We start from the raw sequence: 12,233 nt of genomic DNA on the forward strand, positions 1-12,233 counted from the left end.
TGTCAGAGCTAGGACTATGCCGGTTCCTGCAGAATGCGAAGAGACACTGACAGGTGCATCATTGTGGCACAGTCCTCCCTTCCAGTCCTGATGAGCTGGAGTGTTCCCCCACAATGCCCTGTGTCAGGAACGCTCAAAACGTGGTCACTAATGCGCTGCACCTGCATCACGCAGGAGTCTGGAGATGGCAGCTTCCTGGGCTCCACCCTGGTCGGGATTTATGAGGGTGGTGCAGGAATCTGTGGGGTTTTGTTGAATGTTTATTTTATTGATTTTAGAGAGAGAAAGGGAGAGAGCAGGAGAGAGGCAGGGAGACAGGAACATCTGTGCCTGTATGTGTAGTGACCGAAGGTTGAACCGGCAACCTCTGCTTTGGGACAATGCTCTAACCAACTGAGCTATCCAGCCAGGGCAGGAACCCGTGTTTTAACGGTGTTTCTTCAGGTGATTCTGGGAGGTGCTGTCCTGTTCAGGTATCACAGAGACTTCCACAGATGTTCAACATTTTCTGGATAGTGATGGAAACAAAAGGGAAGGGTGGGTTAGGAGGAAAAGACATTTAAAACTGTGCGGTATAGCTTGCTTGTCCCATAACCTAAGGAAGAGGTGGTTCCCGTTCCTAGCCTTGCCCAACTGTCTCCACTATGTGCATTTCTTTATTTCTTTTATTTTTAAATGTTTCTTATATTGATTTTAGAAAGGAAGGGAGAGAGGAAAAGGAAGACAGAAACATCAATCTGTTCCTGCATCAGTGCCTTGACTGGGAATCGAACCGGCAACCTCTGCACTTTGGGACGATGCTCCAACCAATGGAGCTAACTGGCCAGGGCACTATATGCATTTCTTTCTAAAGATGATATTGTGAGCAACTGAAGATTCTGTACCCTCTACCTGGCAGAACATTTCCAAACTTTTCTATAATGTTATTTTAAAGTATGTATTTAATTGAAATGATGTGAGTAACATTAGTGTGCCTTATGCATAGTAGGTACTTTCCAAAGACTTTTGGATTGTGGATGATGGAAGTGACAGAGAGTTAAGAGTGCTTCACACAGGCCCCCCAGTTTTGATCAACATGTGTATTTCGTGGGCTGTTGGTGCACAAGTTTGGCGACATTTGTCCTGTGCTCTTTCCTAGGGGAAGAGAGCGTGATCGCCGTTCCTCTGGGAAGCCGAAGTGTAAGGATTACCGTGAAGGGACCTGCACATCTCTGTAAGTAGGATTTGGTCTTAACTTTATTTTACTTCCTGAAAATTTATTTAGCAAAAAATATATATATATCTTTCTTTGTGCTAATGGGTGTGTGGACCAACATTTCAAGGATTTTGACTTTGAAATAGTCTATTTCGTTCAGGAAATGATCTAAAAAACCAAAAATTTACCTGACCAGCGGTGGCGCAGTGGATAGAGTGTCAGACTGGGATGCAGAGGACCCAGGTTCGAATCCCACCAGCTTGAACCCCAGGTTGCTGGCTCCAGCAAGGGGTTACTCGGTCTGCTGAAGGCCTGCGGTCAAGCACATATGAGAGGGCAGTCGATGAACAACTAAGGTGTTGCAACACGCAATGAAAAACTAATGATTGATGCTTCTCATCTCTCTCCATTCCTGTCTATCCCTCTCTCTGACTCACTCTCTGTCTCTGTAAAAAAAAAAATATATATATATATATATATGTGTGTGTGTGTGTATATATATATATATATATATATATATATATATATAAAATAAATAAATAAATAAATAAATAAATTTTAAAAACCCAAAATTTTTTTGTTCTTATACCCCAGTAGGGGGAGTATACCAGTTTGGGATTAATCCTTCAGGGAAGAGGAAATTGTTGTATGTAAAATAAGCTTTTTTTTTTTTTTTTTAGTTTTAGTTTTTTCCATTGATTTGAGAGACAGAGAGAAGCATCAGCTCATTTCACTTACTTCTTCCATTTAGTTGTGCACTCATTGGTTGCTGCTTCTCTGTGCCTTCCCTAGGGTTTGAACTTGTTACCTCTGAAACACTGGTGTGATGCTTTATCCACTGAGCCACCTGGCCAGGGCCCCGAACGCTATTTTTTATGTAGAGAGTGAACTAGAACTCAAGAGTCTTCTGAGAGTTTCAGCAGCTTGGAGCAAAAAATAAAACGTAAATCATGTCAGTGAATATCGCAGATGAGGGTTAACTTTCTCGCTGGGATGTCAGGATTTCCGGGGTGGGGAGGAGCGTTGAACGTAAACGCTGGTTTCCCAGGATGCCGAGAGCTTGGATCAGGATGGGGTTGCATTGACTTGTAGCATTTCTTTGGCCAAAGTCAGGTGGCATCTCCTCCGTAGTTCCTCTGGTGTCTTGGGACCTAAAGGAACGGAAAATGCCAGTTTGTCTCCTCTCCTGAGGTCTTCCTGTGGCCACAGGCTGGACTTTCTTAGCCTTTTCAAAGGAAAAATAGGCCTCAGCCATGACTTGTCTCCTGGCCCTGAGGAAGCTCACTGTGTTCAGCTGTCTCTTCTTATAAAAACTACAAAACACTGTAACTGTTTTAAAGTCACACAAATCAAGGTCCACTTGAACAAAGTGCTACGTATTTTGCCTCCTCCCCTTCCCCCAAAGTTCTCAGGGCCAGAAGCATCTTGAATTTTTGGTAGCGTTTAACTCTGTGTGTGTGTGTGTGTATTTTGGTTCCAGAACTAATATTCCAACCAGAAATGTCCTTTGAGAAAAGTTTACATCAAAATGTTTAAACAAAAATGTTTAAGGTCACTAATAATAGAGATTAAAGTCTGGTAAAAGAAATTAGATAGTACATTCTGGTTTAAAGTAAGAAAGTGACAGTGAGGTGAGCAGCTGTTAGAAAGCCTTTATTTACTGTTAAGTTTGTTATATGAATGATGACCGAGAGAGTGTGCTGATTTTTTTAAAGTAAAATGTGAAAATGTTTACAGCCTTATCACAGTCACTTCCCCCAGGGCTTTCTCTTTAATGAAAAGCATCGAAACTGGTTTTTGTTTGTCTGTTTGGTTTTGTTTTTTTTTAATAAACCTTGATTGGAAAAGGTACAAGTGTTACATTGCCACTTGAGGTTCTTACATGTAAAGTGGTTGTGGGGACTGTAAGGTATTTTTCCCCGCCAAGAAGGAAGGAACGAGGCTCGAGGCTCGGAGCCACGAAGTGTGGAAGAACTAAAGGCTTTATTAAGCACAGCGCATCCCACCCGGCAAGGTTCCCTGGCCCCGAGGTAAGATGGAGGCCAGGGAAGTTGCAAGGATTAAACTGCGTGGGAGATATTTAAAGGGGTCCCTCTAGGGAAGTCGAGCTAATATGACGTGGTGAAATCTCACTGGCTGGTAGACCGTCGCTTTTTTCCAAACGGTTCCTGTGAAGCCTCTTTTGGCGCGCTTGGTTGTGGGCGGTCCCAGCCAAAGTTCACGGGTCTGACCTTTCCCATCATCCACTGACCTTACGGGGACAACATTCACACAGTACATAGTTTTACTGAATGTATTGGAGGGACATTGGTTTCAAGTGCACAATTCTATAACACGTCATCTGTGTATTGTATTACGTGTTAATCACCCGTAGCCAAGTCTCCTTCCATCGCTCTTTATCCCTCCTTTACCCTCTTCTACCTGCCCCACCCCCCTTCCCCCTGGTAATCACTGCCGCGAACCTGTGCGGCTCCTATTTTCAGGTCCCAAGTGAGAACGGTGCGGAATTGAGAAAAATACACTTAAAAATTAAAAAATAAAAGATGGGGTCTGGAGGGCTCTGCAATTACTGCTGAGTAAACAGACCGCCCTAGCAGAAAACATGGCCGCCGACAAAAACCCAATCGTCCTTTATTTTTAGGGTAAAGTGGGACATTAGCAAATCAATAATATCTTTTCTGATACCGTTTCCAAGGCAACCCAAGGACTCTACCAAGTGCAGAAAACCCCCACCCCCCACCGTACATTAACATCCTAACTTGACACAAAGAAGAAACTTGCCTTCAGTGCCCCCCGGGGAACATGGGAGGTAGGATGAGCCAACACAGGGAGGTGTGGGGGAAAGACTCAGCTTTGTGTAAGCGAGGTGGGGGGTTGGGCAGACTGTCAGCTTAAGCCAGTTCCCACACCTCTGTCCCCTAGAAATCCAAACTCTAAAAACCCTGTTGATTTTTCGGTCCCCAACAAATCACCATACATTTTTTTTTTTTTAATTTAAGTGAGAAGAGGGGAAATAGATTCCTACATGTGCCCCAGTGAGGATGCACCCGGCAACTCCTGTCTGGCCAGTGCTCACAACCGAGCTATTTTTAGCTTCTGAGGTGAAGGCTCCACAGAGCCAGCCTCAGTACCCAGGGCCAACACATTCGAATCAATTGAGCCGTGGCTGCCAAGAGGAGAAGAGGTAGAGAGAGAGGAGGGGGAGGAGGGGAGAAGCAGATGGTTGCTTCTCCTTTGTGCCCTGACTGGGAATCGAACCCGAGATATCAACATGCCAGGCTGACACTCTACCACTGAGCCAACTGGCCAGGGCCATCCTATACACTTTTTAAACTTCCTTCTTGTCATTGGCTTAAAGCCCATAGCTCTGGATTGAGAGCAAATCTTCATCCTTATCAAAGCCAATTTGATTTTTGAGAACAGGCTAGAATGGTTCAGATTCCCACGTTGGAAATCATTTGCATGTTCATGTTGTAAAATACCATTTTGGATTAAAAAAAATATGCAGGGCTGAACGTTCCCAGCGGCCTCCTTCCTAACAGCCATGAAGTAAAACCACCCAAGCATCCATAAGCTGATGAGTGGGTAAGTACAATGAGGCAGGCATGGAGTATTATTTGGCTGTAACAAAGAATAGCGCTGTGTGTTTGAAAACATTGTACTGCCGGAAGGAGGGCAGTTGCAAAAGGATTATGTGATTCCATGAATGGAAAATGTCCAAAGTGGGCAAACCTGTGGAAATGGAAAGCAGATTGGGGGCTGCTCTGGGCTGGGGGGGATGGTCTTGGGGAGGGGGGGGATGAGAGAAATGACTGCTCGTGGGTATGGGGTTTCTTTTTGGGGTGATATAAATGTTCTAAACTTAGAGGGTGATGATGGTTTCACAACTTTATGAATACACTGAAATTATAAACTACATTTAAAATGTGTGGGTTTGACAGCATGTGAATTTTATACCACACCAAAATGATGTTTTAACAAAACAAAAAATAAAACGGGCAGTGGCGAGGCCTGATTTTCCACACGATATGAAAGGCAGTTCCCAAAAACTCAGCTCCAAAAATAGTTTTATAAATTCTAAAAAAAAAACAGAGTAAACAGATAGTCAACGGAATAAGTAGAAGTAAAAAAATAATAATTAGCAGTGACTACTTTGAGGCAAAACGTTCATTTACATGGGTATATGTTCAGGCATTTGAAGGACAAGTTTACACTCAGAATCGGCACTGTTCCAAGAACAGGGCTTAAAAATGTTTCCATTTCTTCAGAAGTGACAGATCTGCAGTTTGGGGCACTCTCCTTTCTGAGCAGTCTCTGTTGACACTAGAAATGTTCCTGAAAGTTATCCTCTGCTGATGAATAGCACTGGCTACATTTATGAAGGATTTAGTTAACATTTCTGGATGTCTAAATATAGATGTGGCTTTATTTTCTGATTTATACAACTGTTTTCTTAATTTTTATTTTTAACAGAAATGCATTTCTGAAATGCAGCTTAGTTTGCCATAATAAATTTTTCTTTTTTTTTAAGATCTGCATTAACTACAACCCTCCAAAAGGCAGCATTATTAAGTAAGAGCTGAGAACACCCAGGCACGTTCATGTCAGTCTCTTTGCTGCAGAATGGAATTTAATCACAGAATGTCCCTCTCAGTGCTGCCTGCACGTGTCATTCCTGAATGTCCAGTCCAGTCCCAGATCTGGCCCCAGCAAGCACACAGCTCCATAGTGCCCCTCTTTGTAATAGAAGTAATAACAGATTCCTGCAAAAGAGATTTCATTGTAGCTAAACTCCAACATTAACTATATTTGACTGGCAATGAACTTGAGGAGCCAAAATGCTATAAATTGAAAACTTCCATTGTCAGTTGGAAGATTTTTTTTTGTCCTCTAAGACTTGTCTGATGACCATATATGGAGATGTAGGAATACAAACGTGGGCACTGTAAAGGAGACGGGTACCCGATAGGCGTGCATAGACCCCAAAATATAACTTTAACTGTGACTTTGATGCATTTGTAACTGAGTTAACTGTGCTAACCTCTCATTACGTATTTACCTAACAACACTTTGTAGCCTTCTCAGAATTCAAGGAGGCCTGACCAGGTGGTGGCGCAGTGGATAGAGTGTCGGACTGGGATGCGGAAGGACCCAGGTTCGAGACCCCAAGGTCGCCAACTTGAGCTGGGCTCATCTGGTTTGAGCAAAAAGCTCACCAGCTTGGTTGGACCCAAGGTTGCTGGCTAGAGCAAGGGGTCACTCAGTCTGCTGTAGCTCCACGGTCAAGGCACATATGAGAAAGCAATCAATGAACAACTAAGGTGTCGCAACGAAAAACTGATGATTGATGCTTTTCATCTCTCTCTATTCCTGTCTGTCTGTTCCTATCTATCCCTCTCTCTGTCCCTGTAAAAAAAAAAAAAAAAAAAAAAAAGAAAGAAAAGAATTCAAGGAGACCCCTTGGGGATGAATAGCAGGACCTTGCCTTTTGACAGCAGCTGGGACTGAGAATTGTCAGGGCAAACCCTTCAACGAGAAGCAATTAGAAGCATTCATCGAGCCTTGGCTGGTTGGCTCAGTGGCAGAGTGTCAGTCCAGCGTGTAGATATCCTGGGTTTGATTTCTGGTCAGGGCACACAGGAGAAGTGACCATCTGCTTCTCCATCCCTCTCCCTTCCCCTTCTCTCTCTCGCTTTCTCTCTCTCTTCTCCTCCCACACTTATGGCTTGATTGGTTTGAATGCATCGGCCCTGGGCACTGAGTATGGCTCTGTGAAGCATCTGAATCAGGCACTAAAAATATCTTGGTTGCAAGCATTACCCAGATGGAAAGAGCATCAGCCTCAGACAGGGGTTACCGGGTGGATCCTGGTCGGGGCACAAGTGGGAGTCTGTCTCTCTATTTTCCCTTTTCTCACTTGGAAAAGAAAAAAAGAAGCACTCACCCTATTTCTAGTCATTATTTCTTTTATTAGTGTGGATGCCAGTATTTAAAGCAGGGGTCTCAAACTCGCGGCCTGCAGACTGGCCCGCAGACTAATCCACGAAGTTTGATTAGTCTGCGGGCCGCACAAAATTGGTGGGCGGGCCGCGAGTTTGAGACCCCTAATTTAAAGGCATCAATATAGACTTGAGTTGGGGAGAACTGGGGATTTAAGTAGGTCTTGATTTCTGATTCTGTTTTTACCCGTTTGAGGTTACACACTGTGTCATTCTCAGCCCTGCTCTTCACAGTCATTGCCACCATATTAAACATAAGGAGGATAAAGAAGTCAGAGTGGGTAGCAGGAGGGGAGGCTCACACTCTCTGCCCTTCATCGAGGGTAGGGAAGTGACTGGCTTCTGCCCAGCACAGACCCCAGGGGACCAGCGGAAGCTCAGAGAACTGAAAGGCTTGTGTGTGCAGCTCTCACAACTCGGGGTGGCCATAAATACACAGTCATGCTAGAAATTAATAAAAACTTCAACATATCCGTAAGTCAACACATTGTCTACATAATTGATGTTGACAAACTTCTGCCATTTTTTTTTTGTATTTTTTTGTATTTTTCCGAAGCCAGAAACGGGGAGGCAGTCAGATAGACTCCCGCATGCGCCCGACCGGGATCCACCTGGCATGCCCACCAGGGGGCAATGCTCTGCCCATCCGGGGCGTCGCTCTGTAGCGACCAGAGCCCTTCTAGCGCCTGAGGCAGAGGCCACAGAGCCATCCTCAGTGCCTGGGCCAACTTTGTTCCGATGGAGCCTTGGCTGCGTGAGGGGAAGAGAGAGACAGAGAGGAAGGAGAGGGGGAGGGGTGGAGAAGCAGATGGGCACTTCTCCTGCGTGCCCTGGCCGGGAAGCGAACCCGGGACTCCTACATGCCAGACCAACGCTCTACCATTGAGCCAACCAGCCAGGGCCAAACTTCTGCCATTTAAGAAGCACAGGTACTAAGGAGGAGCAAGTTTGTCACCAATAAAAATGACACCTGCCCCTCGCTGCAGATTCCTCCCAGTGACTTTGTTAAAGCCCATTATCAGAATTGTCTGTAGACATTCATCAAAGCTCTTCACCTGTCTTTATTCTCCCACCTTTGACCCCTTTGCACTGTTGATGTCAGAACACCTGCTTCTGCCTCCTGTATCTGCCCCAGTGTCTGTGACCCAGAAAGCCCCGGAAGTTTGTGAAATAATTGGAGAAAAGCTCTCTGACAATAAGCCTATGTCTTGGGGAGGAGAGGAAGGTTTGGGTAACTCACATGCAGTAGAAAACTGGCTTTGCTCCTTGTGTTCTCATGTCCTTGTCACTCAAGGTCTTGGACACATTGGGAAAGTAATGGAATAGACTCGACTTTAAAAACCAAAAACAGTTGGCTCAGTGGATAGAGCATCGGCCCGGAGTATGGACATCCCAGGTTCAATTCCCAGTCAGGGCACAAAAGAGAAGTGACCATCTGCTTCTCTTCCCCCTCCCTCTCCCCCTTTTCTCCCTCTTCCTCTCCTGCAGCCAGTGGCTTGATTGGTTCAAGCATTGGCCACAGGAGCTGAGGATAGCTTCATTGACCTAAGCATGACAGCCTCAGGTGCTAAAAATAGCTCAGTTGATTCAGCCCTAGATGGGGGCTGCCAGGTGGATCCTGGTTGGGGCGCATGAAGGAGTCTGTCAGTCTGTCTCACTATCTTCCCTCCTCTCGCTTAAAAATAAATAGATAAATAAATTTAAAAATTAAGAAAAAATTAAACCCAAAATGGCGAACAAAACGAACAGAAGCACTAACCTTTGCTTTAGTGGAGGGGTGTTATGCCATCATCCCTTCCTCCCAGGTCGCCTTGCCGGATTCTGACGACCCCCCCCCCCACTTTAGCTTCACATTCCATGTAGCTTGAAAAGCCATGATCCCAAAGGGTAGCGCCGCAGTAAAGTGATTACTCGGCTGCGAAGTCCATTGCACACTGTTTGAATTCAATCAAGTCATTTCAGGCTAAACCCCAGTGTAGAAACGTGGTGTTTTTTTGCCTGTCTTCCATGAGGGTGGATTCTGTCCAACTTCCTTCTGTGTTTTGGTGTTGCCCGAACGCTCGCTGTTTCTCCTCCTTTTCGTTAGAGGGCTGATTTCATCCAGTCTTGGGCCCTCTGACTACTTCCCGTTTCTCATCTCACTTTTACTGACAACTCCCTTTATAACATTCAGCTTTATATCTTCATTGGAACTAGGAAATGAATTTAATCTCACACGTTCCAAAAAATCGACTGCGGTCACGGAGACCAGGGCCAGCGTGGTTGGGGTTTTGTGTGCCTGAGAGTAGCCAGCATTACTCTCTGACCGCTAATGACTCCTGCAGATCAAGTAGCTCATGTCCAGCCTTTGGATCGTCCCAGGAAAGTTCCCGGCCTGCCTGTCAGGCATAATCAGAGATGTCTCCTGGTGCCGGTTACAGTGTCTGTCCAGGGCGCTTGGATTCCTTCAGCTGCTCCCGTGGTGGAGAGAAACCCTGCAACGGAAAAACCACCAGAGCGTGTGGATTGCAGCCCCTGATGCGGGGCTGTTAGCCTGCGTGTTAGCTGCTTCTCGTTTTTAGGTTGCAAACTGGATGGAGTTGTGTTGTTTGTGTGAAACGGTTCTGTTCTGTTGTTTGTTTTGAAACGGTTAAAGAATCTTTGAACACCAGTGAATCAAGCGTAGGTTTTCAGAGCAGAAGAGGACCTGGGAGACTGTCTGCTTTGACTCTTCGTTTTTTTGTTGTTGTTGTTTTTAATTTTTTTTCCTTTTTTTTTTTTTTTTTGTATTTTTCCGAAGCTGGAAACAGGGAGGGACAGTCAGACAGACTCCCGCATGCGCCTGACCGGGATCCACCCGGCACGCCCACCAAGGGCGAGGCTCTGCCCACCAGGGGGCGATGCTCTGCCCCTCCGGGGCGTCGCTCTTGTCTCGACCAGAGCCACTCTAGCGCCTGGGGCAGAGGCCAAGGAGCCATCCCCAGCGCCCGGGCCATCTTTGCTCCAATGGAGCCTTTGGCTGCAGGAGGGGAAGAGAGAGACAGAGAGGAAGGAGAGGGGGAGGGGTGGAGAAGCAGATGGGCGCTTCTCCTGTGTGCCCTGGCCGGGAATCGAACCCGGGACCCCTGCACGCCAGGCCGACGCTCTACCACTGAGCCAACCGGCCAGGGCCGACTCTTCGTTTTTTGAAGCGACAAAAACCCAAGGCAGCGACCTGGGGAAAGAGCTGGGACCTGAAACCCAGCGTGTATTTTTTTTAATCGCATCTCTCAGCCTCCGACCAAGTTCACTGAGTATAGGGGCATGTACAAAATGAAGGGAAAAAAGAAAGGGGGAAAGAAAGAACTCATTTAAATAAAGCAGACATGCTGTTGTAGTGACACCATTGAAGATCATGTTTCTGTCAGACATCTGAAAAGCACTTCTGTTCATGTAAAAGCAAATGTGAGTGAAGGGGCAGCAGACACAAACAAGAGAGGTCTTTGTGGTGATGGGAAAGGTTTTTATTTGGTGTGGTGACGTGTGATGAAATGACACAGATTGTATTGATGTCAGAGTCCTGGCTGTGGTATCGTACTGTGGTGACATAACGTGGAGTTATCGTTGTGTTCCATCGCGTGAAACTGCATGAAAGGTACACAGGGCCTCTCTACTATGTTTGCAACTTCTTGTGACTAATTATTACAAAATAAAGATTATTTTTAAAAGTAAATTTAGGTGTCATTGTGGTTTTCTCTAAATAAAACTGGGTTTAAGATCTGAATGGGTGAGCCTGACCAGGCAGTAGTACAATGTATAGAGAGAGCATCAGCCTGGGATGCTGAGGTCCCAGGTTTGAAACCCCAAGGTCACTGGCTTCAGCGCAGGCTCATCAGCTTGAGTGCGGGTCACCAGCTTAAGTGTGGGATCATTGACATGAACCCATGGTCACTGGCTTGAGCCCAAAGGTCACTGGCCTGAAGCTCAAGGTCACTGGCTTGAGCAAGGGGTCACTGGCCCAGCTGGAGCCCCCTGGTCAAGGCACATATGAGAAAGCAATCAATGAACAACTAAGGTGCCACAACTATGAGTTGATATGAGTTGATGGTTCTCATCTCTCTCCCTTCCTGTCTGTCTTTCTGTGTCTTTCTCTCTCTCATGCTTAAAAAAAAAAATTGAATGGGTGATAAAATGAGGAACATAGCTTTACTTTGAGAAATGGCTATATCATTATATATATGCATATATATGTATATATGTATATACACACATACATATGTCTCATATATATGTGCCTCATATATATATATGTGTCTCATATATATGTGTGCATGTGATATGTGTGTCTCATGAGACATATTCCCCTTATGGTAGAAATGGCTTCAAAGTGTTGAATAGACCTAATTGGACCTAGGGCAGCTCCTTGATATGGGCAACTAGAAATCTTCCATGTTTATTCCACGAATGTGAATCCATGTTTGAAAACTGAATGGATGTATTTACATTGTGTCGATATCATACCCTATTATATATAGTAACACACCTTTCTGAAATATAATGCTTGTAAAGTAGTCCTTTCATTTAGAACAGATTGTTATTGCTAGAGACAAGGGTGGGTGGATGGAGAATTTAATCTCACACTTTCCAAGAAAAAACATGAAGGGGGTTGAAAGATACAAACTTTCAGTTTTAATATTAAAAAGTTCTGGGGTATAGACCCTGGCCGGTTGGCTCAGTGGTAGAGCGTCGGCCTGGCGTGAGGAAGTCCCGGGTTCGATTCCCGGCCAGGGCACACAGGAGAAGCACCCATCTGCTTCTCCACCTCTCCCCCTCTCCTTCCTCTCTGTCTCTCTCTTCCCCTCCCACAGCCAAGGCTCCATTGGAGCAAAGATGGCCCTGGCGCTGGGGATGGCTCCATGGTCTTTGCCTCAGGCGTTATAGTGGCTCTGGTCGCAACAGAGCAACACCCCGGATGGGCAGAGCATCGCCCCCTGGTGGGCGTGCCGGGTGGATCCCGGTCAGGCGCATGCGGGAGTCTGTCTGACTGCCTCCCCGTTTCCAGCTTCAGAAAGATACCAAAA

At 45.7% G+C, this 12,233-nt stretch overlaps 1 protein-coding gene across 1 annotated transcript in view; it reads left to right on the forward strand.

The window, feature by feature from the left end:
- Window positions 1–12,233, forward strand: part of LOC136384641 (ADAMTS-like protein 3) — a 248,229-nt gene that overhangs the window by 119,663 nt on the left and 116,333 nt on the right. The window contains exon 8 of the mRNA XM_066355073.1: window positions 1,139–1,213. Coding sequence (XP_066211170.1) covers window positions 1,139–1,213 — 75 coding nt within the window. The remainder of the gene's footprint in view (window positions 1–1,138; window positions 1,214–12,233) is intronic.

This window comes from Saccopteryx leptura, chromosome 13 (genome assembly GCF_036850995.1).
Source record: "Saccopteryx leptura isolate mSacLep1 chromosome 13, mSacLep1_pri_phased_curated, whole genome shotgun sequence".
NCBI lineage: Eukaryota > Metazoa > Chordata > Mammalia > Chiroptera > Emballonuridae > Saccopteryx > Saccopteryx leptura.